At 41.5% G+C, this 25,612-nt stretch overlaps 1 protein-coding gene across 2 annotated transcripts in view; it reads right to left on the bottom strand.

The window, feature by feature from the left end:
* ANKS1B (ankyrin repeat and sterile alpha motif domain containing 1B) overlaps window positions 1-25,612 on the bottom strand; it is a 1,110,621-nt gene that overhangs the window by 64,881 nt on the left and 1,020,128 nt on the right. For both annotated transcript variants that reach the window (XM_064590752.1, XM_064590748.1), the window contains 2 exons: window positions 17,473-17,580; window positions 15,222-15,401 (listed from right to left, as the gene is read on the bottom strand). In XM_064590752.1, the coding sequence (XP_064446822.1) occupies window positions 15,222-15,401; window positions 17,473-17,580 (288 nt within the window). The remainder of the gene's footprint in view (window positions 1-15,221; window positions 15,402-17,472; window positions 17,581-25,612) is intronic.

The raw sequence follows: 25,612 nt of genomic DNA, 5'->3' as shown, positions 1-25,612 counted from the left end.
TCTCTGCCCTTCCCCAACACCAGTCTTCTGCCTGTCCACACAGGCAGCTGATGGCGCCTGGTTTCACCACCTCCTGGTCAATCCTGAACAGGGTAGCTGACTCCATTATTGGCAACTTTCTCTTGAGAATACTCTGTACTTAGTTCCTACAGGAAATTTCCCACTTAATGTCTTGTTACACGAATCTTATCTTCCAACAGTCAGAGAAAGTTACCAGAGAGTTAAGGAGGGAAGAGAGGGTCTCGTACATCACTTAGTTTATTTTTTTAAATCTCATAAAATTTTTCTCAATGAAGAAAAAAACTCTACCTCTAGTCACATACACTGAAGAGAGTTTGTATTTGGCTTATATACATTTGAAAGATGTTACAATAACTATTTTCATTTATAAGGTGTGTCTTAAACTTAGAAAACAATAACACTTCTATAAATTCCAACAATTAATTGACTCAACGCAAAGGGTAAAAAGTCAGATTTTTAAAAAAGAGTTGAAAATAAAGGCAGTTGTGTTTTAGTTGTGGAGGTTGTTGAAGAAAATGCTGATACATTTCAGATACCACAGTAATTCTTTTGGCAGTAAATAATTTATCAGGCTCAAAGAGCAGTTACTCTAGGTGGATTAGCTGTAACTGGTGTTTTCATAAGATAAAATGGCTCTTCTAGACACATGGTTATTAGACTGAGTACTGGAATGAGGTTTTTTTTTTAATGCAAAAGAGTTTCCATCACAGAATTTCATTATATTTATGAAGATAATATTTCACGGTACAACTTGTATTGAAGTGCTGAGTTCTGAACAGTTCTGAGAAAGAAAATACTGGTGATAAGATTTCATCGGGACCCCAAATTCCTAGAATGGTAGTGATTTAAATCTAAGTTTTAATTAAGCTTTAGAATGTCCTCATCTGTAAAGAATAATAATAGTACTTGACCTACTTATTTTGTCAGGTTGTTCTGCAGCTCATGTTAAGCTTCATAAGAGAGGGAACTTTTTCACAGCTAAACTTCTAGCACCTCGAACACAAAAGGCCATCAAGCATGTTTGCTGAATCAATGGAACAGTAGAATGTGTTCAAAGTTTCTTGACAAAGAGTAAAGCACGACAGGAACATTAATTACTACTATTCATTATCATTTGTAGTTGGTCTGCTTTGTTATCGCCACGTGTGCTTTTAGTCAGTGATGTCACTGCTGACACATTTCTGGTAAAGGCACCAGAAACTAACCTTGCAGACTTCTTGTTAGAATGGTTCTCATTTTTTCCTGATAAAGGTTGACAAAGGGCTGCTCACTTTGTTGAAGAGAGAAGGAACATTTGTAATTAGTATACCTATGCGTTAAAGGGCTCCTTGTACAGAGCCTGGAAACAATTCTATAAAAGGATGTTAAATATCCCTCTGCAAATTTCATTTGCTTATTTCTCAGGCTAACTTAGTTTATCTGAACCTGAATTACCATGAAATCCAAATAAATGGGGATTAAGGAAAGATATAGTTTTATAACCAAGATATAGTCAATAATTGAATGTGGATTTCTTTGATGAAGCAAAGGCATATCATGTTATCTTTAGTTCAGACCTCTCTCCTGACTCTGGAAATGTTTTCTTAAAATACAACACACGTCTCGTTCTTGTCACCATCATGTACCTCAGGTTACCAGGAATTCAGTTCAGAAAATACAACACATCTGCATTCCAATCTAATGACAAAATGTAAAGCATAGTACTTATATCTTCAAGGTTTTCTTTCTAAAGGTAGGCTTCTTTTCTGCTCAACTGGTAGCATTCCAGTAGTTTATGATATATTCTCTCTTCTTCCTCATCCATTTTCCCCCTCTTTACTGGAGCATTCTCAAACAGTGCTATAACATCTTCTGCTAAAAGCATTAAAGAGGGCACGTTCTGTATGGAGCACTGGGTGTTATATGCAAACAATGAATCATGGAACACTACATCAAAAAGTAATGATGTAATGTATGGTGATTAACATAACATAATTAAAAAAAAATTAAAAAAGAAAAAAAGCAAATGGATTCCTTCCCTTGACCCAACATCCTTCTTGAGCTCCTACTCAATTTCTGTTCTTCTTTAAGAAGCAAAATGCCCCAAGAGGTGCCTGTGCTTTCTCCATGTTCTCTTTTCCTGTCCTCACTTGAGCCCATTCTACAGAAACTGCTTTTCTCTATACCCTTCACTCTGCCAAATCTGACGCTTCATTTTCCTTGACCTCTGACACTTGATCACTCCTTCCATTTCTTGGCCTCCTTTGCTGGTTCCTATAAGTGGTCATCTTCTGATCCCTGGAGCATCAGTCCTCGATTCCTTTCCCTTCTCTGGCTACATTAGGTGGTGTCACCCAGTTCTGACTCTCAGATTTGTATCTCCAGTCTAGACCTCTCCCCTGAGCTTCACACTCGGATGCCCAGCTGTCCTCTTGATGCTGCCCTACTTTGATGATTAATAGGCATCTTAACCTTAAATTAAATGCCCAAACCAAACTCCTGTTTACCTCACCTTCCCCATAAGACTTTTTGTCTCAGTGAACAGCAACCCCTTCTTCCAGCCACATCCTTTTGCTCACATTTCTCATCCAATCTAGCAGCAAATCCTGCTGAGTCTACTTCTAAAGTCTTCTCACCCTCCTATCACTGCCTGGTCCAAGCCACTACCTTTTCTCACGTGGATTATTCCATTAGCTTGCAAACTGGTCTCGCTGCTTTCAACCTTGTCCCCTTAGTGCTTATTCTCAATACAACAGCCAACATGATCTGTTTGAAATGAAAGCTGCATCATGCCACTCTGTTCCACTGAACCCACAGGAAGATCCAGAGTCCTGACGATGGCCTGCGAGCATCTCCATCCTCTGGCACCCAGCCCCAGCCTCATCTCTCTGCCCTCCTCTCCTACTATTCTTCTTGCTTACTTGGTTCTGGACATTCCCGCTTCAAGCCTCTGCATTTGTCTCCCCTTCTGCCTGAAATGTTCTTCCTCCAGCTACTGCGGGACTAGCTCCCCCATTTCCTGCAGGCTCTACTCCAATGTCACCATCTCAGAGAAGCCCTCCCTGAACATCCAGCATATTATGTCCAAATTCAGTCTATATTTTCCACACTGTAAAAGGATTATTCTTTTAAGCAGAAGTTGAATATTTAAAAAAGGTTTAGAACATAGGAATCTGTCTCCCTGGCACCATGACATCATTTCAAGATAGTTACTGCATCTTTTGAGCACAAGGCATGGGTCACAGAGTGGCTGTCTATGGAATGCACGTTGCTACGGACACAATCCCTTTTCCACCATCAGGACCAGTAGTAAACTGGGATTCAGAGGCTGATGGTGGGTCTTGGAATGGAGCAAGCTGACAAGAGCTCCATCTACTCACTAACACCAATTAGGCTCTGAAAACCTTCCAGGAGTCTGCCAACACTGTGTAGCTAGTTTAATAAAGAAACATATATGAATAGAGTCCCCCGGTCAGATTCTACCAAGATGAAATTTTCTGCCTTGTTCTAGCCCTGAAAAAAAATTGTCTTTTTCTCCGTTTCTCCCTTATATTGTCAAAATTTTTTCACACTTCGGGGTGTTCGAAAATTGACCAGAAAGAATCCAACAAGAAACAGGAAAGGTTCAGGGTTGAATGCTAAAGGTATAATGAAATCCATTCCTTCTCTTGGATGACAGCGCTTCTAAAATAAAACAAAAACAAACTTGAAGAGTGAACAAAACAGCTTCAAAAGCAAAAGAAGAAAGGGCACCCTAACAAAGGAAGGCTTGGTCAGCAGCCAGCGGACTCAGCGGCTCCTTGAGCAGAGACTAAAATGAGATCTGTCAAAAGATGGGAGTCAAAGAGACTCGGTTCAGGCAAGGATTAATGCACCCAACACCTCTGCATCTTTTCTTCCAGCAGTGACAGCCTCTTCTTCCATGGGCACTCACAGAAATACTGCCTGGAAATCAGAAGATCAAAACCCTTGGTTTCTCCTGAGTTGCCCAGAAGCTGCGGGCCAGCCTAGGATCACTGCCATCTCCCTGCCATGGATTCAGGAATGATCCTCCTCTCCCCTCCTGTGAGCTCTGCGATTTGCACACAGCCCTCAAACAACTGTATGGGATTCTTCTTTTCAACTACACTAGATTGTCTCAAGTTCAGGGTTTTTGGTTTTTGTTTAAATTTTTATTTATTTATATGTTTGCCACTGACCCTTTTAAGAAAAGTTTCAGACTATTTCATTTGCAGGGAATGCTGGACTCAAGAAGATGCTGTTTCCTGTCATTTCTCCACCTCCCTGAAGAGCAGTCCTATCAAACCTTTGTGATTGTGACCTTCCCCTGGAAGTGAAGAGTCAGGCCAACAGTTCTCTCTGTGTGACCCACTGTTGATGGCATCAGCATTCATTAATCTAGCAAAAGTGGGAAGAACTAAATACCACTATTGGTCCCATCCTAAGTCCATTGGCATGATACAGATACTGATGATAAATTCCTGTTGCTTGCCCAAATTTACAGGTTTCTCTCTTTCCCTCCCTCCTTCCTGCCTTCCTCCCTCCCAACTGATTCTGGTAATGACAGCACATAAAATAAGCCCTCAGCTACCAAGGTAGGAGAGAACGTACAGGCTAGGTGATTTCTGTTATTCATTTGCAGAGATCATATATAACCTGCATTCCCTAATATGATAGTTGTAGCCCTAAATGACAATACACAATTATTTATGAGATCTCTTCAGAAAAAGGAAAGCAGAGAGAAAAAAGGAACACTGTGCAATTGAGATCGTAATGTACAGCTCCCCAGTTTCCCTGCGTCTTGCAGGGAATTTAAGTCAATTGGGATCATGCTATTTATTGCAATAGGGGCTGTTTTACTTGTTCTACCTCAAACTTTGGATGCCACCATTACTGATACATTTTTCAGAACACCTAAGAAGCAGAAATATTAATAACTCATTCAGAAAAGCAGCGATCAGCTTTTTTATCACGAATTGTTGCAAAGGAACCGGATTTTGCAGAGTAATACTGCTCTTTGCCTTTAACATCTTTTTATACATTATGTTCCTTTCTTGCAAACTGAAGCTGTCATTTTCTTTATTTAAACCCATTTATTAGCTAGATGCTCAACATTGCTTCCTGCCTCTGGTAAAAAAAGGGTATTGGACAAGGCCATTCATTCACCGATGTTGAGACCCCATTATTTCCCCATATTATGAGTGTGGAAAATATGGAAAAATGAGGTCTAGTTGAATGATGATCTTAAATGATGCCAACCCAAGAGGTCTCTGGCAGAAGACTGCAGTTTCTTCCTCATTTCTGTCTGTTCAACACTGAAATCACCACATTGGAGAAATTACTTGAAAGACATGCTTGTTTGAATAAGCGTTTTAAATTAGCACATGACATAATTGGGGAGGATCACTGATAAACTGAGTGTTGACCAAGCTTTAACAAGACATTGATAGACTGGGATTATTGGGTAAACAACTTGATAAAACTGTTTTTGCTGGAAAGCTGGAAAGGAATAATGTAAATGTAAGATCCTGCATTAAGGTTAAACACACACACACACACACACACACACACACACACACACCCCAAGGCTGAGGGCTGAGGAGGGAGGCATGGCCCATGGCCATTGGTAAAGGCTGGGACATTTTCATGAAGAAAAGCTCAGTAGGAGTTAACAAGATGTTACTGATGTTAAGCATGAGCATCAACAAAGCAGATGTGCCCAGAGCTGGGGAATGAGGATGCTGTGGGGTCCACATCCCACTTCTCAGAATGATATTGGCAAGGAGTGAGGGGAAGGCATCAAATTCTCTTTAGTCTTAAAGAACTATTCTCAGTAAAAGGGAGCAGTTTTATTCTTCATGTTTTCCAAACTAACTATGTAGTAGTTTTAGGAAGGCTTATATCAATTCAGCATAAGGCAACAGTCCTATCAGTTAGAACTTTTCCAACGGTGATGGGACTGCTTCACAAAGTTGGGGTCACCTTCCCAGTGACAAAGGTAGGCAGAAACTTGTAGCTGTCTATTAAGGATGTATTAGAAGCAGTGCTGCATTAAGTCACAGGACTAGATACATTTTCTGGGCCCTTCCCATCCTAAGATTCTCTGCTTTTCTTTAGCAGAAGCACAGAAGAATCTTCTAGTCATTAACAAAAGTTACTGCAAATTTTTGTGATGCTGCATTCAAACCTCATTGGAGACCCCTATAGAAAAGGGGTCACGCCATTTCATAATTGTTTACACGAAGCAATTGTTTGCTGCTCCTGATTTGTAAAGAATGAGAAAATGGATGTCAAGAGCAAAGGATTTTCTTGACAAAGTTTATCCATGCTACCTTGGAGGTTCAATTCTCTAATCTTGCCTTTTCATAAAACGTTAGATATTATTAATAGTTTGTCACAGGACTCAAAACATTGCACTAAAGACTTTTGGGGTTCTAGAATTGTAGAATGTGTTGTGTCTGCCGGGACCCCGTTTGGATAGAGACAGTGCAGGTGTATCAACACATGGTTAAAACACAGGGTGGGAAGCTTGACTGCTTGGGTCCAAACCCTGCCTCGACTTCTTACAACCTGTGTGGTCTTGGGTAAGCAACATAAATTCTCCATGCTTTGAGGGTTGTATTAATTATACATTATAAGTTGTACTATAAGTCATATTAATCAGTGCTGCCTCTGACAATAATGGTGTTGAGCTAACTTACCAGATCTACTGGGCAGGGGATATGCTTCTGTTCCAGATAGTTTTTCTAGAAGATTTGAGACCATCCCAATTTGTGTCTAATCTGGGGTCCTAGAAACCTGTGGCTTTGTGGTGCCTATAACCTTGTGTAAAGTAATCTGGTCAACAAGTATTTACAGAGTCCTTATTACAGGGAATTTTAAGATGATGAAGGAAGAGTCAGGCCTTGTTACTACATAGCCAACATACACTTCACTGTAAGAGAAAAAAATTTGTTTAAATGTAAAATATAATGATAGATTTTGATGTATGCTAACTCATAAAGTATTTAAAAGTATTTAAATAGGGGTTTCATCCGTAAGTCCTTTCCAAAGAGCTCCAATGCTAACTGGGTTACAACACAGATAGGAACTCCTTGGAGTATTCGAACTCCTAAGAACTATCGTTTCCATATCAGTGGAGAGGTATTAGTTTGGGCTTAGGAGCTGGAAAACAGAAATAGTTTTGTAAAACACAGTTAAATATTATGAGCTTTACTTTGCATTGCATTTATTCCCAGTTGTTAATTGAAAAAGCATACTGTAGAAGTTTTCTCAAAATAATGATACTTTCTAATAAAACAACCCAAACATATAACTTTAGAGTTTGTAAAATACTTTGATAACTACTCCTTTACTTGTGCCTCACAAAAAATAACGCGCGGGCGCGCGCACACACACACACACACACACACACACACACACACACCCTCTTTTATAATTAGCTCTGGACAGGTAAGTGAACCAGAACAGGCTGATCTGAACAAATGGGACTCAATCCTGGGACTTTTTGGGGAGAACTCCTGGAAAGATAAGCCATCTTTCTTGTAGTTTCAAGTTGAATAGAAACTGGATTTGAAACTCCCTCATAGAGAGAGCCTGTTTGGGAGAAGAGCCAACCCAGAGGGGAGCAGAGTTGAGACATGAAGAGCCAAAGAGCAAGACATCATAGGAGCACCCGGATCCAGGTTTACCTGGACTTCACAGTGAAATGATTCAAACACATGCCCTTTTTAACTTAAAGACACCCTGAGGTGGATTTTTGTTACTTGCATGTATCTAGAAGAGTCCCTACTGGTATATTACTTCAGTCATCTACAAATGGAATTAACTGAGAAAGGACCGCATAGTCAGCCCTATTTCCTCTAGACATTAAAAAAACCTTGTCTTCATTTTTTTTTTTTTTTTACATTGGAAAAAGAAAAGGAAGAGGGAGAGGGAGAATAAGAGAATTCTCCTACCCTTGAAAATTTATCAAGGTCAGATTATAACAGCCAAAACTCTGACCTGCAGACCCAAGAACTGGACTGAATATAATGAGAAACATTCCAAAGATTTAACAAGTGGAAAAATAGCCCGGTGTGCCTCTATGTGAATAAGCTGCTCACTGTCAGCAAGCCTAAGGCACCACTAAGTATCAGGAGGTCAATTCTACCGAAATAGGGTTTTTATATATTGTCAGATTTCTTATTTATTCAGTTGAAAATAGGATGTTTTATACTGATTTTTTAAAAAAAATCCATGGTCTGTTTTTAATGGGAAACATTCACTTTGGTTAAGGACCAGGACACTGAGGGAAGGTGGAGACATCAAAGCTTCTCTAGCAAAATGAATGGAGGTGTTTAGGTCTGACTGGCATCTGTCAGGACAAACTCCTGGTCGTCTAATTTGCCTCGCTGATGGACTTGACAGAGAATGAAATAATCCAGACTTGTAAGATGAGTATCAAAATCTAAAAACAAATCCCTCTGAGTGATTTTTTTAAACCTGATGCACAGGATAGACAGTGACACTTCAGTGTTTCCCAAAGACACTAATCACATTGGAATTTCCCACCCCAAAGTTGTCACAGGGAGAGACCAGTGTATATATTTTAAGAAGAGGCAATTAACTGTCCACATTAATAAACAACGTATACACACATCAGATTTAAATTCCAATTATGAAAGCAACGTTTTCCACTTCTGCTTGGTGTGATGCTTTTGGGAATCGATGGCTGGTGGTCCAGAGTTCTTGGCTTGACACAGGGCACAGATACCATCAACATCCCAAGTTATCTCTGAAGCTGGCGTGTCAGCCTGTCAACCTGACAAGCTGTCAAACTGGAAGTTTCTGATGGAAGAGCTTTCTGAGTTTATTCTTAACCTTTTTTTGGTTATATGTTATCTGTCTGTACGTAAGTATTAGAAGTTGCTCTTTAGATGTTCATGGAAGAAAATTTTGAAGTCATGGACAGGCTGAGCCTTTCTGAGTAGTGGTTAGGTGATAAAAATCTAAACTAAAAGCTAGCCATAAACCTAGGAGCATTAAAAAAAAAATCTGATGTTAACACAGTAATAAGAAAACTTGTTAGTTTGGGGGGGGGAAATCGCTTTGTAAAATGCTGTCTCTTGAGCATAGTCATGCTATCTTCTGAAGGCTGATTCTGTAAATTCCCATAATGCCAGAGAAGTGGGTAGAATTTCTAGAAACAATAGACTTCCCCGGGGAAAGTGTGAAAAAATAAATTACCATCTTCCTTCTTTCCCAAAGACGGCAAGCATTTGCCTCATGGCTTGGGATAGCCATGCCTCTGTAGCTAATTTTGCGGACTGTGTATTTCAAGCAAGTTCTAAATTTCATTTAAGGAAAAATAATCGCTCTTTCTCACTTAATGTTTTACCTCACCATGTTAAAATACTATAACATGCCATTAGTATATTCTTTGCTACATACTTTAAAAAAAGTTTTTATTTAAATTCCAGTTAGTTAACATTTTAGTTTCAGGTGTGCAATGTAGTGATTCGACACTTCCATCCATCACCTGGTGCTCCTCGCAAGGGGAGGGGGTGAGGTGATGGGTTAAACAGGTGATGGGGACTAAGGAGTGCTACATACTTTTGTAGCCTGAATTTGTAGAGAACTATTCCAACTATCCTCTGCCTCTCCTGGCTTTGTGATCACCGCACAGACCCCCTTCTCCATCATGAGAGATGCTTCTCGGCAGCCTTCACATTTATGCAACTAAAATAATAAAGAGCAAAATTCCAATTCCACTGTCCATATATATTCTAAGCATGGATAATGCTGGAACAAAAAGACTGTCTTTTAGAATGCTAAACCATCTGAGTGAGCACTTACCTTTCTAATATCTTTAGCACTGACTGGCCCTATGATGAACCAGGGACCTTCGAATTAGGGACTGACAGGTGATATACCTGAATTGAGAGTCATTATCATCTACATATTAATAACACAGTGACTTACAGTTTAGAATATGCTTTCACATAAATTATCTGGTACACACAAATCCCAGAGGCAGGCTTTATCCACATTTTAAAGAAAGCTGAAAGGGCGCCTGGGTTGCTCAGCCGTTAAGCGTCTGCCTTCGGCTCAGGTCATGATCCCACGGTCCTGGGATGGAGCCCCGCATCATCGGGCTCCCTGCTCCGTGGGAAGCCTGTTTCTCCCTCTCCCTCTCCCCCTGCTTGTGTTCCCTCTCTCACTGTGTCTCTCTATCAAATAAATAAATAAAATCTTAAAAAAAAAAAAAGAAAGAAAGAAAGTTGAAGTTCAGAGAAACCACATGACTTGGTACGGTCGCACAGCCAGAAAGAAAGCAAATGAGAACTCCGACTGAAGAGACCGCTAAGGAAACAGTGTCTCACTGTTTGCAGAAAACACACCCAAGGACGTCTCTGTATGCGCTGTAAGCCCCATACCTCCGTGCAAAGCTTTCACAAACATGCGTGAAGGGCAGAGCTCTGCCAAGATGTGCAGAGAGGGGTCTCCACTAAAAGGCTCAACAAATAACCATTATACTTTTGCATTAAAGGGTTTTATGGTGATACATAAAAAAGCGGATTCAATAAGTTTCCACTAAACTGCTAGTGATTTTATTCTCATTCTGCTTGCTGTGCCTACGTAAGTGTAATCTATCCTAGCATAGGGGAAATTTGTATTTGTTGAACTGTTATTAACATGTTTTATATCATGTAAAAATATTTATATCATTTAAGACAGCTACCACAGGGTATCAAGAGCCATAGAGGAACCAGGATATGGTCAGGTAGGCAGAGCGTGAGTCCCAGCTCTGCCACACGCCAGCCGTGTGGCAAACCTCTCACCCACCTGGGTTTGCTTGAGCACAGGATATGCCATTGTGAGGATTAGATAAGATAAAGCACATGGACTCCCAGGCACGCATTTGGTCACAACAGGGCTTCTATCTGGCCCTGTTTCCATTTCTCTTCTTTTAACGGTATCAAAAGAACGGACATTTGTAGAACTCATATAATATGTAAAATGCTTTCAAATAAAGAAGTAACTGGTCGCTTGTACTTATTAAGTAATACTGCTTGGATCAAGAAACACTAGACTTCCAACTGAATCAACTTTCTACTGACTGAGGAGCAATTCACCCAAAGCCTTTGCAGTGCCTTACATGATCCCCCAGGCAAGTTCTGATTTGACTTCTTTCTGTCTGTGTGACCCCAAGCAAGCAAGTCATGTGGTTTCGCAGTCTCCTTGTCTTCAAAATGTGGATAATGTCTATTTCTCAGGTTTGTGTGCATCAGATAAGGTAACTGCCCCCCAATACTGACCTTTTTATTTAGATGAGAGCCTTCCAAACACAAGGACTTCTACATGATGGATTTTCTTCATTAATATCAAGCAAAAATTTGTGCAAAGATATGTATTTCTCTTACTACTTAGGAGCCCTTTTTATTTTGTGAAAATAGAAGCATTGTTATATTTTTCCATAAGTATTTTTTGTAAATGAAGGCCTATAAGTGGTGATAAGTTTCATATTGGGAAACCCTTTTCCTTTCTTTGTAACTTTGCAGAATGTGGTCTCTAGTCTTTATTAGCTCCATTACTTTCCTTTATTATTCATTTTAAGAGTATTCTTTTTTAATATTTAATTTATTTATTCATGAGAAACAAAGAGAGAGAGCGCATGGCAGAGGCAGAGGGAGAAGCAGGCTCCCCGCTGAGCAAGGAGCCCGATGTGGGGCTTGATCCCAGGACCCTGGGATCACAACCCGAGCCGAAGGCAGACACTTAACCGACTGAGCCACACAGGCACCCAAAAGAGTATTCTGACTTCTAAATATCACTCAAGAAAATTTCCAAAGATTGTGAGTTGGCCCTAAATACTGGAAATATTTGTCCCCCTTCTGTTCTATTTTCCATATTTTCACTTGCTTTTTCATCTCTACAGAACTTGGACTGAGAAACTCATCTGCTCTGTGCAATATGCACATGAGTAGTTGTGTGGGATAGTTCGTTTGTACTAAAATGAGATAACAGATGTGAAAGCACTTGGAAAATTTAAAAGCTCTAAGTTGTTATTATACAAATGTGAGTGCAACATTCATTTATTAGAGGTATGCCAATGTGGGAGCATTGCAGAGCTTCTGAGCTAATGAGTCCAATTTAGAACTTTAGAAAAGCAATGTTTTCAGCATGATGGAAACCCATTGTTTAGATGTGATTATATCATTTCGTTCAGTGAGTTAAAAAATGTTCTTGGTACTGAACTCAATTCTGTCTCTCACATATTTATTTAAGATGATTTGATGCCAGAATATTGCTTATATCAGAATAAAGGCAAGCAACAGCCACAATAGTTAAAATCTTTTGCATTCCAAGACAGGTATTTTTCATATTCGTTCAAGTTGAACACAAGTAATTAAACATCACCCTAGTGTTACTTTCGAAAATCATTTGCCAATGAACAAATTTAATAGTGGAGGGGACACTGAATTCATCTCAATTTAACTTCAAGCATTGGTTTTCCAAGTGAAGCAAAGCACTTCCAAACATCTACTGAGCAGACCTCAAGAAGGCAACACTCCTCTGAATTGCTGCCACCACCAAGAACTTAAGGTTTCTGGCCTATGACTAGAATTCCAGATCACTCTGCTACTTGAAGTAGAGGGGTTTCTGAGAACATGGATCTGGCCTGGTGATTTTCTATTAATTGCATTTTCCTTTCCTTTAAGTAAGAAAGCCTGAAAATGGACTTCTATCATTTAGGGGGAAACAGATGGGCTAGGAAAGCCTTGTATCAATGCTACGTAAGCCTCTTGGGAGAAAGTCTCTGGGAAGGAACTTCAGGGACCGAGCTCCTGGTTAGAGAGAGGTATAACTAGCTGCTTGCTTACTGAAATTTTAATTTCTAGTTCAAGTCTTTAGGAAGACTCAATTTTATTGGCTAAGCACATAACCTCAGGGAAGAATGTGGTCTAGAGTGGATATGACAGGTTGTTAAAAAAGCAAATGGATTTAAAAAACCATATAGCAAATGACCAGAAAAGGAAGGATAAGAAAAAGCATCAGTTGAGTGGCTGAGTGGTAGAAAAGCACTTAAATAAAACCGTTCAACAACAAAATCACTGAGTATTTGGTATTTTGACAGGTTAAAGTTTTGAAACTATTTTTAAAAGGTACAAATTCATTTCTCCACAATTTTTGGCATTTCTAGACTAGGAAACATTCTCAAGAGAAACAAATAAAAAACTGCAATTAACACAACTGAAAGAGTTGTGATCCCAGAATCCTTTTTTCTTATTGATCAGATTCCTGCAGTGCCATCTCCTATTTTCTCTGCAGCCAAAGTGCTGTATTGAGCGGCAGGATTTCAGAAAGGTCTGATATGCTCCTGGCTGCCAAAGGTGGCCTATGTCCACGCCAGTCATTCGATCACAGCAAGCATACCCGTGAGGAAAAGAAGCATGTCCACACAGACCCTCCGTGGCTCACCACGTCCATCCACCCACTTATCTCAGCCCCTTTCTGCTTCTGGACCTTTCTCACCTGGCCAGATACAAGTTCATTCAACTTTCTCGAGGGTGAGACCATTCCTCAAAGGGATGCCTTCTGACTGGAGTGACAGGAAAAACATCTGGGCTATTCAATACTGGCCCTAGCTTATGGATCTCATGAAGAAGAGAAGGTAAGGAGGCAATCTTGCTAGGTTACCCGTGAGTGTTCACATGCAGGCAGAGGAGGAATTCATTTCCTCTTTGAAAAAACTGTACTACGTGCAGAAATTTCATAGATTATATGAGGATCTCAGATAGGTGATTCTGCTTTTGAAGTTGGGAGAGTCACTAGTAGCTAATGGTCTTTAGCGAAGGATCCTCCTTTACCCAGGGAAGGGAAAGGTTCAGAAAAGACCCAGTTTGTACTCACACATAAAGACGGCATGGCTCAAAGTTAAAACAAACCATGTCTCTGAAATGCTGTCATTAGAGAAATTTAACCAGATATGTGATCCACAAATACTAACAAGGAGCAGGAAATACCTGAACAGCTTGGGGAAAAAGCTGTTCCTTAAAAGAACATCAGTGAAAACAGAAATAAGGATTAAAAGCTAATACTTAACAAGAGAGAAAGGGAAAATTATTCATTTCTTGTATCTCGTACATTTTCATCTCTCTTCAATATAAGATTGTCCATAATCCTAACATTGCCATTCCCTGCTCAAAGAACCCAGAGAACAATTCAATACTGAGAGAGCTGAAAGGAGTTGCAGTATACCAAACCCTCTCTCTCCAGGGCATTTGCAGGCAGAATATCCATGGTTTCCAGAACATTCTCTTCACATTTTTCTTTCATGAGTGGCAGCACAGAATGTTTACCAAAGGCTTTTCAAAACAGAATCTCACCAAACAGGTCAGAAAAATATTTAACAAGCAAAGCAAAGCAATTACAGTTGAATTTTCACCTTAAGATTCTCATCCTAGGTGTGGGAGGCAGAGAGAAGCCTCTTAACACACCAGCCTGAACCTAGGAGGAGGATGAAAGAGTTGATTCTGCCAGTCGTTGTGAACAAATCCAAATCTTGAATTCTCAGAGAAACTCTAGAGCTAGCTGTCCCTCTGAATGGATGTTAGGAACAGCTCGGCCGTTTGCTCATGGCTGACTCAGGTTTCTGAGCAGCAGTCTGAGGGCAGGCTAGACAAGGACATCTCTACCAAAACCATGGAAAGCTCCGAACAGGAAAGGTTTCTTTTTTCAGTTCTTTGTGTCAGGCAGCATCATCACCTTCAACTCCTCAAGGTGACAATACGAGACGACGCAATTCTGTACAAGTATGTTAACTCAGAAGGAAGTTAACAACATCACGAGGCACTAATATTTCCCTCCGACTTCTGCTCTGTCATCTAACCGATTTACATTTTATAACCCAGACTTTTATTTTTCATTTTCATTTTGAGTCGATTCGTACGTGGTATGACTCCCTGTGGCCCAAAGACTTTCTGGGTGCAACGAGATCAGACAATTTCTCCCGTAAGAATGGATAACAAGGATCTGTGTATACATTCCATTCCCGGGAAGGTCTGCTTCGGTCTGGTTCAAGTTGAGTAAGGAATGAAAGCCAGAGCATAAAATGGTAAAATCCCAGTTGGGTGGACAACAGGCATCCGCTCACTGTGAGCTAGTGTTCAATATCGGAACGCATTACTTGATATGGGGGAAAGGCAAAAACATCACAGAGGCTTTTAACACCTTACCTGGGCCATCTGCCTCTCCAGTTTTGATCGGGGAATATCATCAAAGTAGTTTTCATTTCTTCTCCTCCTTGCATCGCCCTGCATGATAATGTGAGGAACGTCTAGGGAGCCACCAGTGGTGTAAGTGCTTTGGCTAAGTGATGGAGACAACTGAGGAGGAGTGTGATTACCACTGGGATCCTGAATGGAAATACATCATGAAATAAATACCATGTTCTTGTGGCTAACCTTTGCTTTCACAATTGTGAAATACTGACAAGACAAATTGCGGGGGTGGGGGAGTCATTTCTGAATCAACTGCCAAGGAATGGATGACGTCCCGCCATTTTATTGATGGCGTGATCTAGGCAACACTTGTCCCCCTAAGTATTTCAGGTCAAAAGCTTCAAGGATACTCAATCAGGCTCTGTTTTCTCGCACCCAGTGCTACGGAGGAGTTCAGGAGCGAGACAGACATAGGTCGGGCACCCCTGATGTTACCACCGTGTGTGGACGCAGGAAGGAAGTACGTTTTCATGTGGACGGAGTGTCCTCACTGTGATAGACACATGAACAGAGAGCCCCGGTGGGACCTAATGGGTCTTGATTCGCCATCAAAAGGTGATGTGGCAATGGGGCAGGGAAGAGGACACAGCATGGAGACACAGCATGTCACACGCGGACTGCAGAGCAATGCATATAATGACAGAGGATGCGTGTCAACAGCAAAGATGACTCAAGCTGAGGGAAACTGGTCGGAAGGAAGACAAGGGGCGGCAGAAGGCTGGGCTCCAGTGTCTGCAAGTCAGAGGAGGGTTGGATTGTGCTGGGTCTCCAGGCCACTTCTCCCCCAGATGTTCTGGGCCTCCTTTGACAGATTAAGATGCTGCACTCTTTCTGGGGAAACCTCTGTCTTTGATCTGTTTGTTGTTCTCCTAAATCTCTTCCAGGGAAACAGAGGGAGAGGTTCAGGAGGGGAAGGAAAGCGAGCAGCATAAGTAGGAGGAGTTGCTTGTTTAAAGAGGCATTTTAGGATGTTTGCGCTGATGGCACTGACATCTTTCCTTCCTTTCGTGCAGCGAAATGAAGGTGAGACATATCCCTTTCTAGCCTTATTTCCCTCCTGACTTATTTGAGGCTTCCCTTACTAGAAAGATAAGTAGGTCCTATTTCTACTTGCATTGCTCCCAAAACCCCCAACTAGTCTCCAAATGTCCCAGTGTGTCCCAATTCGCCCAGTATGTCCCTCCTGGTTCCCTCCTCCAGCCACATCCCCTGCATTCCCTGACATCCTTGTGCATCTTCTTCTCCTTTAAAAACGGAATCAGACTCAAAATCTTAACAGCCCCTCTCTGCCCGGCCCTCCGCTGTGCTGGCGGTAAAGCCGGGAGGCTGTTTGCTAGAGCTCACTGATGAGGCTTTCTACGGCATTTCATGGCTGGGGCTTCCGCCTAAGTGCCGGGCCCCTGTGCACTGTTTGCTATCCCCACCTTTGCTGACACGTGCAGAAAAAGGATGAGAAGCAAGTGCAGGACTAACTGAAGAGAACAGAGCTGGAACTCTCCAAGCGGCCACTCTGGAGATCCAGAGTTTTTGAAAAGTTCCAATAGGCCTCACAGAACACCCATGCCTACTGGCGGCCCCTTCCCTCAGCTATCTTGCTGGCGATCAGCTCTCGTTTTCTTGTTCTCTCTCCTCTTCCCTTCCTGCCTTCCTTCTCCTTCCACTTCAGTTTTCTCTCCCTTCTGTGGTTTCTCTCTCTAGTTTTTCTGCCCCATAATCCTGAAACGTAGCTGAAATAGTTTCTTAAAGTTCTCTAGATTCTTTATTCTTAATTTTTGAAGTGGCTAAAGCTGACAAGCTTGCACTGCCTGAAAACCAGGAGACCCTAAGATGAACTTTAAATTGATCCTTCCTTCCTCGATTGATTTCTTTTCTGTGGGTTTGAGGAGTTTGACAGAAAACTCATTTCCTCTCACTTGGTGCAGATGGGAGTGTGGGAAGGGAGGAGAGGGAGCGGTTCTTTAAAGGTGGTGGTTTGTCAGACGTACATCTAAAAATCTCAAAAATAGATATTTAACCAATTGAGAAAAAAGAAATCTCATCTTACAAAATACAATCAAAAGTGAGATTGTTTTTTATACAAATAAGGTAAGCTACATGGAAAACAGCCTGAACTTCCCGATCCGTTGCTTCGGTCATTTTATTTTATTACACAAGATAATTTTTGAGGATAAGAGTGGAGAACAAAATGAACAAGCTGGGCACTTACCCTGAGGGTGATGGACCGAGGGGGCTTCTGGGGTGGATCGTCGTGCAGCCTGTCTCCCAGAGATGCCAAAATACGTTTCCTGTGGCCAATCAAATTGATTTTTAAAACCTGAAACGACATATATTTGGGTTAAATATTTCATTTGAGAAAAAATATTTTACATGTCTTAAAAGAGGAAAGAGTGAAGGGCTGTGCGCTGTTACCTCTGCCCCCTGAGAGGTGCGGTGTGAAGTCAGAGTGGGCCCTCGAGTCTGGAATGATGGGAACAGCATGGGCAGAGGCCAGGGTGGCAGTGGCCTGGGGGCAGGAAACGAGAGCAGGGACACCGCTCCTTTCGCTCGAGCTGCCCTAGAGTCCAGGTCTCCGCTCAGCAACCACAGCGCTTTCTAAAGGGTAAGTCGAGTCTTTTCCCTTACCAGCGGAAAACTCTCCAATAGCTTTCTATTGCTCTTATTTTTTTAAAAGATTTTATTTATTTATTTAAGGGAGAGAGAGAGAGAGCTCACAGAGGGAGAGGGAGAAGCAGGCTTCCCGCTGAGCAGGGAGCCTGATGCAGGAGACTCGATCCCAGGACCCCGGGATCATGACCTGAGCTGAAGGCAGATGCTTAACTGACCGAGCCAGCCAGGTACCCCTCTATTGCTCTTAAAATAAAATCTGAGTCCTGACCTGGCTCCAAAGCCCAATAGGGCTGGTTGCCCTCTGCCTCACACTGGTTTTCTCGGCTCCTTGAACATTCCGTACTCATTCTCACCTTGGGACCTCTATCCCTTTTGTCCAACTACCTGGAACTCTCATCTCAAGATTTTCAGATGACACCTTCTCATCTCTCTGGAGCTCAAGTGTTGTCTCCTCACAAAAGCCTTTTCCCTCCTCTCATTAAAAGAACCATGTCCTCAACCCCTGTCCCACTCTACCCTATGATCCTCTTTTTAACATTCTCTGAAATGACTTTGTTTAGAGGTTCAGTGTGTGTGTGTGTGTGTGTGTGTGTGTACCCCATCTCCCCCAGGTAAACTTCCTGCAAGCAGGGCCCTGGTCTATCTTTATCAGTATGATTTCCCAAATGCCTGAAGCAATGCTTGAAATAATAGGGGCTCAATGAATATGACACAATGAATGTTAATGTCGATGAAAGTTGCAGAGTAGGGTGAGAATCAAGCACTGCCCACCTGGGGGAAGACTCAGAGGCGCCCCAGAGTCTGATGGTGCTACAAAGGGCACACTGTGGAAGAGCTGACAAAGGGAACCAAGACTTGCAGACAGCCTCAGTCCCCATCCCCTCCTGGAGCTTTACAAATGCTACCCCTTTCACCATCCCAAAATCCTTCTCAGGAAGGGGTTCTTCTTGCTTTCCAGAAGAGGAGACTAAAGTTCAGAGTGGTTAAGTAACCTATCTAAGGGCCAGTACACGGTGGCTTTGGGATTTGAAACAGGTTTGCCGGATTCCAAAACTTGTTTTATTCCAAGGTAAACTGCAAAGTGTGGGCACATCTCCAAATATTACTGACTTTTTAAAACAGGGTATTATAAATCCATTCGTAAGAAATGCATTTACCTCTTCTCTGCCAATCTATAGTTTTAGGACAGAACTGGGACTATTTGGGTTACTAGTTCCTAAAGTATACTACCCCTAGTGTAAGTGATCTAAAAAAAAAATCTCTCTTCTCGAGTTTTAAAGGGGAGAGGTAGGCATTTCTTTGGCATTCATTCCATGCTACCTTGAATTTTTATGTGCCTCTTTGTCAGTTAGCCTATTGGCCTTTCTGCCTAAACTGATTCAGATTTTAAACCAGCAGTATGCTCTATTCCTTTCATATCTACTCTCTGACCCATGTCTACCGATGATGGGGATGGCAACTGTTAATCAAGGTGAGCATCCACATGTACCGTATCCCTATGATTTTGTGAACCTTCCCCCTGATCTTTGCAGTTGGCCTCCATAAAACAGCTCCTCTTCCCCACAGTTCATCCGAGTCCATCTCTGCACCTTCTCCTGCCCTGTCAGAGCTGCTTAAGGCTTGTGGAACAAAAGACTCATAACATTCCAGGTATAAGCGATCCATGGCTTCACATTTCAGCCAGATACTAGTTTTTGCTTTTAATGGCCCCCTTTAAATGTCCCTTTCCAAGCACTCCTGATTTCTGGCTGGCTTTTTAGCTGCAGTAGGCATAACTAGGGACAAAAATATACACTGACTTCGTTATAGCTGAAGTTCAAAGCCCTTTAATCTTGGAAGGATGGTTTGTATTACTTCTCCCTAAATTCCTTGCCCTACAGTTGTCCATGTAGAAGCCCATCTGCTGTCCAGAATTTGGCCTACTTGCGTAACCCTGTGTTGTCTTTCTGCATTTATATTAGCTGGCTTGGTATTTCACTACCTGGAGTTTAGTGGTTTTCACAAATCTGGAACTTCACCATATACTCCTCAGATGATTTATAAATATGCTAAAGTAAGTGTGGTCGCAGTGCTGATGACTTGCAGTGCCCATCACACTGTTTAGACAATCCAGAGAGATGCCCTGATATTTTTGCATTGTTTATTTTTTTAAAAAAAAAAAACCTCAAGATCGAAGAATTCCTCCATTTCAGAAAAACACAACATTAACCTTTTCAAATGTATTTGCAAGTCTAAAAAACACTACATTTTCTCGTTCCCTTTTATTCGTATTCTCAATTACTTTGCCAAAAGGCTTCTATCAAATATAAATTCCTCACGTAAAATCCCCACTGTCTTACTCCCAGTAGCTAGTTGGCCCTGATGCTCACGCTGCTATCTTGGGCCCCTGGGTCCTGCTAAGAGATGTTTTTATACTAATAAGGACATTCAAAATTACTCTGACAAATAACTGACACAAAATAACAAATAACTGTGGTAAGAAGGAGCTGGAGTAACCCCCCCACTGCTGCTTCTCCAATAATTACTCTCCAACAACTCCATTTGGGGCACGTGACCTGACTCTTCTGATCTCAGTTTTCGCACCTATAAAGTGAGGAAGTTAATGCTTTTGGGAATCCCAGCGTTGTTGGGAAGATGAAGAGTGAAACTGTGAGAATAACCAGCACAGGGCCTGGCACAGAGGAGATGCGACCTGCACGGTGGGCTGGACTCTAAGGATGCACAGAAATCCTGACCCACAAAGACAGGGACTTGGTGATTTTCAGAAAGTTAATCACGTCACACAAGTCCGCTGGTGTTTTGCAGGCAGAGATTTGGCTAACCTTGGAAAAACTCCCACTGAAGTGACACGTACTGGTAGGAATGGGTCTGGTTTCTAGCTATTAGTTTAATACTAGGACCTAATCTAAAAGAATGTATGCTATTCTCCCATGCATACTATTTAATCCCCACTAGGAGGTAAGCTGAGGCACTCCTCTATACTGCAGCTCCACTGCTTCCTCTTTCACAGAACTACCTGGAAGAGGGTATGAAAACAAAAAGAAAAATTATTACATTTCCTTACTACCTACAGCCCACTGACAAGTCCTCGGAACAGGCAGAGTGACCTTCCTCTAGGGACTCAGCTGCCTCGATGTTAATACTTTGCTAAGGGCAAAAGGCAATCTTAGCCCACCCCCAGGATCCTATAAGTCTAACATATTCCTTTGGAAACTTCCTTTATCTCTACCCCCCAGATACGTCTTGGCAATCATCCTCCAAGCATATGACCCACCGATAGACATCTGAAGGGTCTCATGACTGAGGGTTTGCTAAACAATAATAAATGACCTTTCCCAACAATCGCTAGCCCCCTCAGGATCCTGAAAACCTTGTTTCCAAAATACCTGGGAGGCTTACACCATCCCTAACCCCCTCCCAACTTGCAAGTATCTAGGGGGCCGCTCTTCATGACCCCAGGGCAGTTTTTCCTGCCCATGGGTCCTGTCCCCATGCTCTGTGCTTTAATAAAACCACCTTTTTGCACCAAAGACATCTCATGAATTCTTTCTTGGCCTTCGGCTCCAGACCTCACCTACATTCAAAACTACATCCGGTAAACAGACAGATTCACAGAATGAACAAATTAACACAGTGATGATTCATGTCAAAAACATCTGAGTAACTCCTTATTTATTAGAAATGATCCCATATTACTGAAGATAGCGATGATTACCATTTACTGAACATTTGCTATGTTCTAGTTGTGCTAGAAACTGTGCCAAGTGCATTACATATGTGCAAATATCTCATTTACTCCTTCCAATAATATTATCATTCTTAGTCTAGAGATACAACCTGAGACAGAAACACTGAGATCACACAGCTAACGGGAGGATGGCTGGGATGTGTCCCTGACTCTTAACCTGCTCTTTACCACTCACCACGCTCTTCTTGCCATCAGCCTCTACACCGTTTGGCCTTAGCTACGCTATTGGTCCCATGTTATGAGGCTTCTTAAAATGGTGCCTTTTTTTTTTTTATTTTGAATTATCATGTTGAAAGCATTTAATATTGTGTTTTGATCATCTGAAACCATTAAAATAATATAGCTTCAGTTCTGGACTAGGCTCATAGAAATGTTAAAGCTCCAGGCCAAAAGAGCTCAGGTGGGTACCTTACAGAATTCCTTGTGAAATGCAGACACAGACAAAGGACAGGAAGTCTTCATCAACCCAAGATTCGATCCAAGTTGGCTAGGATTAGAGTGCTAGGGAGGGTGACATTTGACTACAAATCTCCCAAGTTGACAATAAGAGATCTGATTGGCAAGACAATAACAGAGAGACTATTCCAAAGATAGTCATTATGGAAAAGTCAAGTCCCAAGGCAATTGGGTCTGCCTTGCATGAGAACAACTTAATATCCGATCATCGTTGTAAGCAGACAGGGTAGTAATGGAATCCTATCACCCCAGGCACCATAACTGATGACCAGTCAGTTTGCCAACCTTTGGTTTTCAAAAAGCCAGAGCAATGATTACTGTGGTAGAGAAGATTTCTGTATGGTTTTCATTACTGCTCGGGTGTAAGTGAACTGCTTGTCAAAGGAACCCATTGGGGACAATGGGGTAAAGTACTGGTAATATAGTGGGGATTTAGTTATTCTAAGGTATTGAGCCAATTCAGTTCAATTCAAAAACCAATATTGAGTTTCTGCCATGGATTATTTGGCAATACACAGAGGAAACTCAGAGAAACCGGACATGAGTAACTACACAGTCAAACCATTAACTAAGAAAAAATTATCATACACACGAGCATAAGAATGTGGTTCCAGCTGCTGAACTCTAACAGATAAGGAATAAAAGTGACTGCATGTTTTCTTAATGGTTTTTATTACAACTATCATGAGAAATGCGGGCCGAAGGCAAGGAGTATTGTTGCACCAACACGGACCTGCCTCATATTGGCACCCATTCATCAGAGCAGAAGCCGCCTCTAGGAGCTTTCTCCGGTATCATCAGTTACACGGGACATCTTCAGAAACCCCGTGGCGAATCCCGGCAACAGAGTAACCGTGCGCAGTGACAAGGCGTAATGTCACGTCTTTTACGTTTCTGGGTCTAGCTGTAGGAATCCTGCTAGGCAACAGCATGCCTTTACCCTCACACCGAACAGGCTCACATCAGAATCTATGTCACGGCGCCTGTGAGAGTCAGCACACTGACACTTCTCTTTCCTTCTTTTTAAATTTAATACGACATAAATTGGATGTGAATTTAACGTGATGTAAGTGAAACATGTTTTTTCTTTCTCTGCTTTTAAAAATTAAACAATGTTCTGGGGCTGGTGTGGGAGGGATGGGGCGGCTGGGTGATAGACACTGGGGAGGGTACGTGCTATGGTGAGCGCTGTGAATTGTGCAAGACTGTTGAATCACACATCTGTACCTCTGAAACAAATAATGCAATATATGTTAAGAAAAAAAAAAAAAGAAGAAGATAGCAGGAGGGGAGGAATCAAGGGGGGGAAATCGGAGGGGGAGACGAACCATGAGAGACGATGGACTCTGAAAAACAAACAGGGTTCTAGAGGGGAGAGAGGTGGGGGGATTGGTTAGCCCGGTGATGGGTATTAAAGAGGGCATGTTCTGCATGGAGCACTGGGTGTTATGCACAAACAATGAATCATGGAACGCTTCATCAAAAACTAATGATGTAATGTATGGGGATTAACATAACAATAATAAATTTTTTAAGAAGTCTCATAAAAAAATTAAACAATGTTCTGATTATAATTAAAATACTGCTTTCCCACTGTAAAGACAGAAAATACAGAAAACTGAATAAGGGAACAAGTTCTCCATAGGCTATGAACATACAGATATACTTCCTTTTCATTTTGTCCCCATGATTATATTTTATGGCCATAACGTAAGGACCATTTTCACCTTCATTTTTTCACTCAATATTAATGCTAAAAAACTTTCCTACATATCCAACTGTCAGTAGACATTTTAAGTAACTCCATATTACCAGGTTATTGCTTTAGAGAAGCATGGTATAATTTATTAACCATTCTCCTTGTTGGAAATTTAGATTGTGCTTCTTTTCTGGATAGCAAACATTCCATGTACTAAAAAAAAAACAAAACAAAACTATCATCCTATCATTTCCATTTTCATTGCCATGTTTGCATAGACACAATATAAAAAACACCGAAGAAAACGGCGACAATGCGCATGAGTCACGAAGAAAAGTCATGTAGCGACGGTCTGTCTCCACGTTCCGCACGAAATCTCAATCCATTTATTGCCGGCTGGACCAAGTCCTCCAGGGAAAATCACAAATCCACATAATGTTCCTCGGTGTCACATTTTGCGTTTGTTATAGTTTGGAGTTCAGATTTCACTGACAGACATGAACTAACACATGTAGCTGCATGCTCTGGGGATTACACATGCAGCAACTCGGAGCACAAGAGCGACTCATCTTAGCACCGCCAGAGGACTGCCTCCTTTTTATTTCCAGTTTTTTATTTAGAGGGGGATTATTTTTTTATTGAAATGGCATTTAGGGCGAAACAGCTTTATGCTACATTTGGAACCCTCCTTCTCTTTTAACAGGGTAGATAATGCCCCTTTGCCTTTTCTAGATGTTTTCCAACTAAGCAAGACCAGAGCGCGTATCTGGCTTCAGAGTGGCCTCTCCTAACAAAACTGCAAGTGTTGCGAGGAATTCTGGTGTTCGTCAGTGCCCGGAATGGAAGTTGAGGCGGAAGTTTACCTGCTTTGTTCTCATCTGCAGAACTAAAATTGCAATTAAATGTGAAAAGTTCCCACCCCCCCCCCCACCTTCCCCGGTAAAAATTTCTAAACACTTTCCACCTGAAAGCATCGAGGCAAAAGTGCCTGTGTGTCATCCAATTTCAACTCCCACAATACCAGAAATCCTCGTTTGAACTTGCATTTGATTTTTGACTGTGACATTTTCTCACCTGTTTCTTGGGCTGTGATAATCCATGTCTGCTATAATATGGTGGATAGAAGGAGCTCTGAAGCAGAACATCATGACATTTTGTTCTTCCCCTGATTCTTCTTCCAGCTAGGTGATCTTTAACATCTTTGAGTTGATATTAAAGTTGAGTGAGATTAAAGGGACAATAATCTTATGCAAAAAGGATTTATTGGATGTCTTTCACATATAACGACCATGTTACACAATTTGTAAGCCACAAAGAAGAAAAAATATTCAGTCCTCTAGGGCTCTCAATCTGGTAGATGGAAAAAATATTTTAAAAATGGGTGTGTATATCTTCCTGTCTGTTATCTGTATGTGTATGTATCCATGTACCCATCCATCTTTCCATCCCTTCCTTCACCCATCTACCTACATATCTATCACGCATCCATCTATCTAAATATATGTGTCTATACAGCATGCCAAGACTAAAAGGGATTTCTGTGGATTGAATGGGAATGACTAGGAAGTTTCAGAAATCATAAACCATTGACCCAAGGCATGATTTCTCCTTTAAGTATAACAGAAACTTAAAACTTTTTTTTACCCTATTCTTGAATAAACCTATCAGCAGAATTTTTAGTATTATCTTTGTTATTTAAGTGTGTTATTATAGATATATCTTGGTAGATTTTAGATCAAGAACCATACCTTTCACTTCCCCAGCCCTCTCTCTTGTTAATCTAAAATTTCTTTAACTCCAGCCACATCTCCTCCAGGTCCCCAGCTGTGCCATGTA

This window comes from Mirounga angustirostris, unplaced genomic scaffold (assembly GCF_029215605.1).
Source record: "Mirounga angustirostris isolate CCGP_5_RB_7025 unplaced genomic scaffold, mMirAng1.0.hap1 SCAF_5, whole genome shotgun sequence".
In the NCBI taxonomy this organism is placed as follows: Eukaryota; Metazoa; Chordata; class Mammalia; order Carnivora; family Phocidae; genus Mirounga; species Mirounga angustirostris.
Note: the sequence above shows the minus strand (reverse complement) of the source record. Positions and strands in the feature narration are given on the sequence as shown.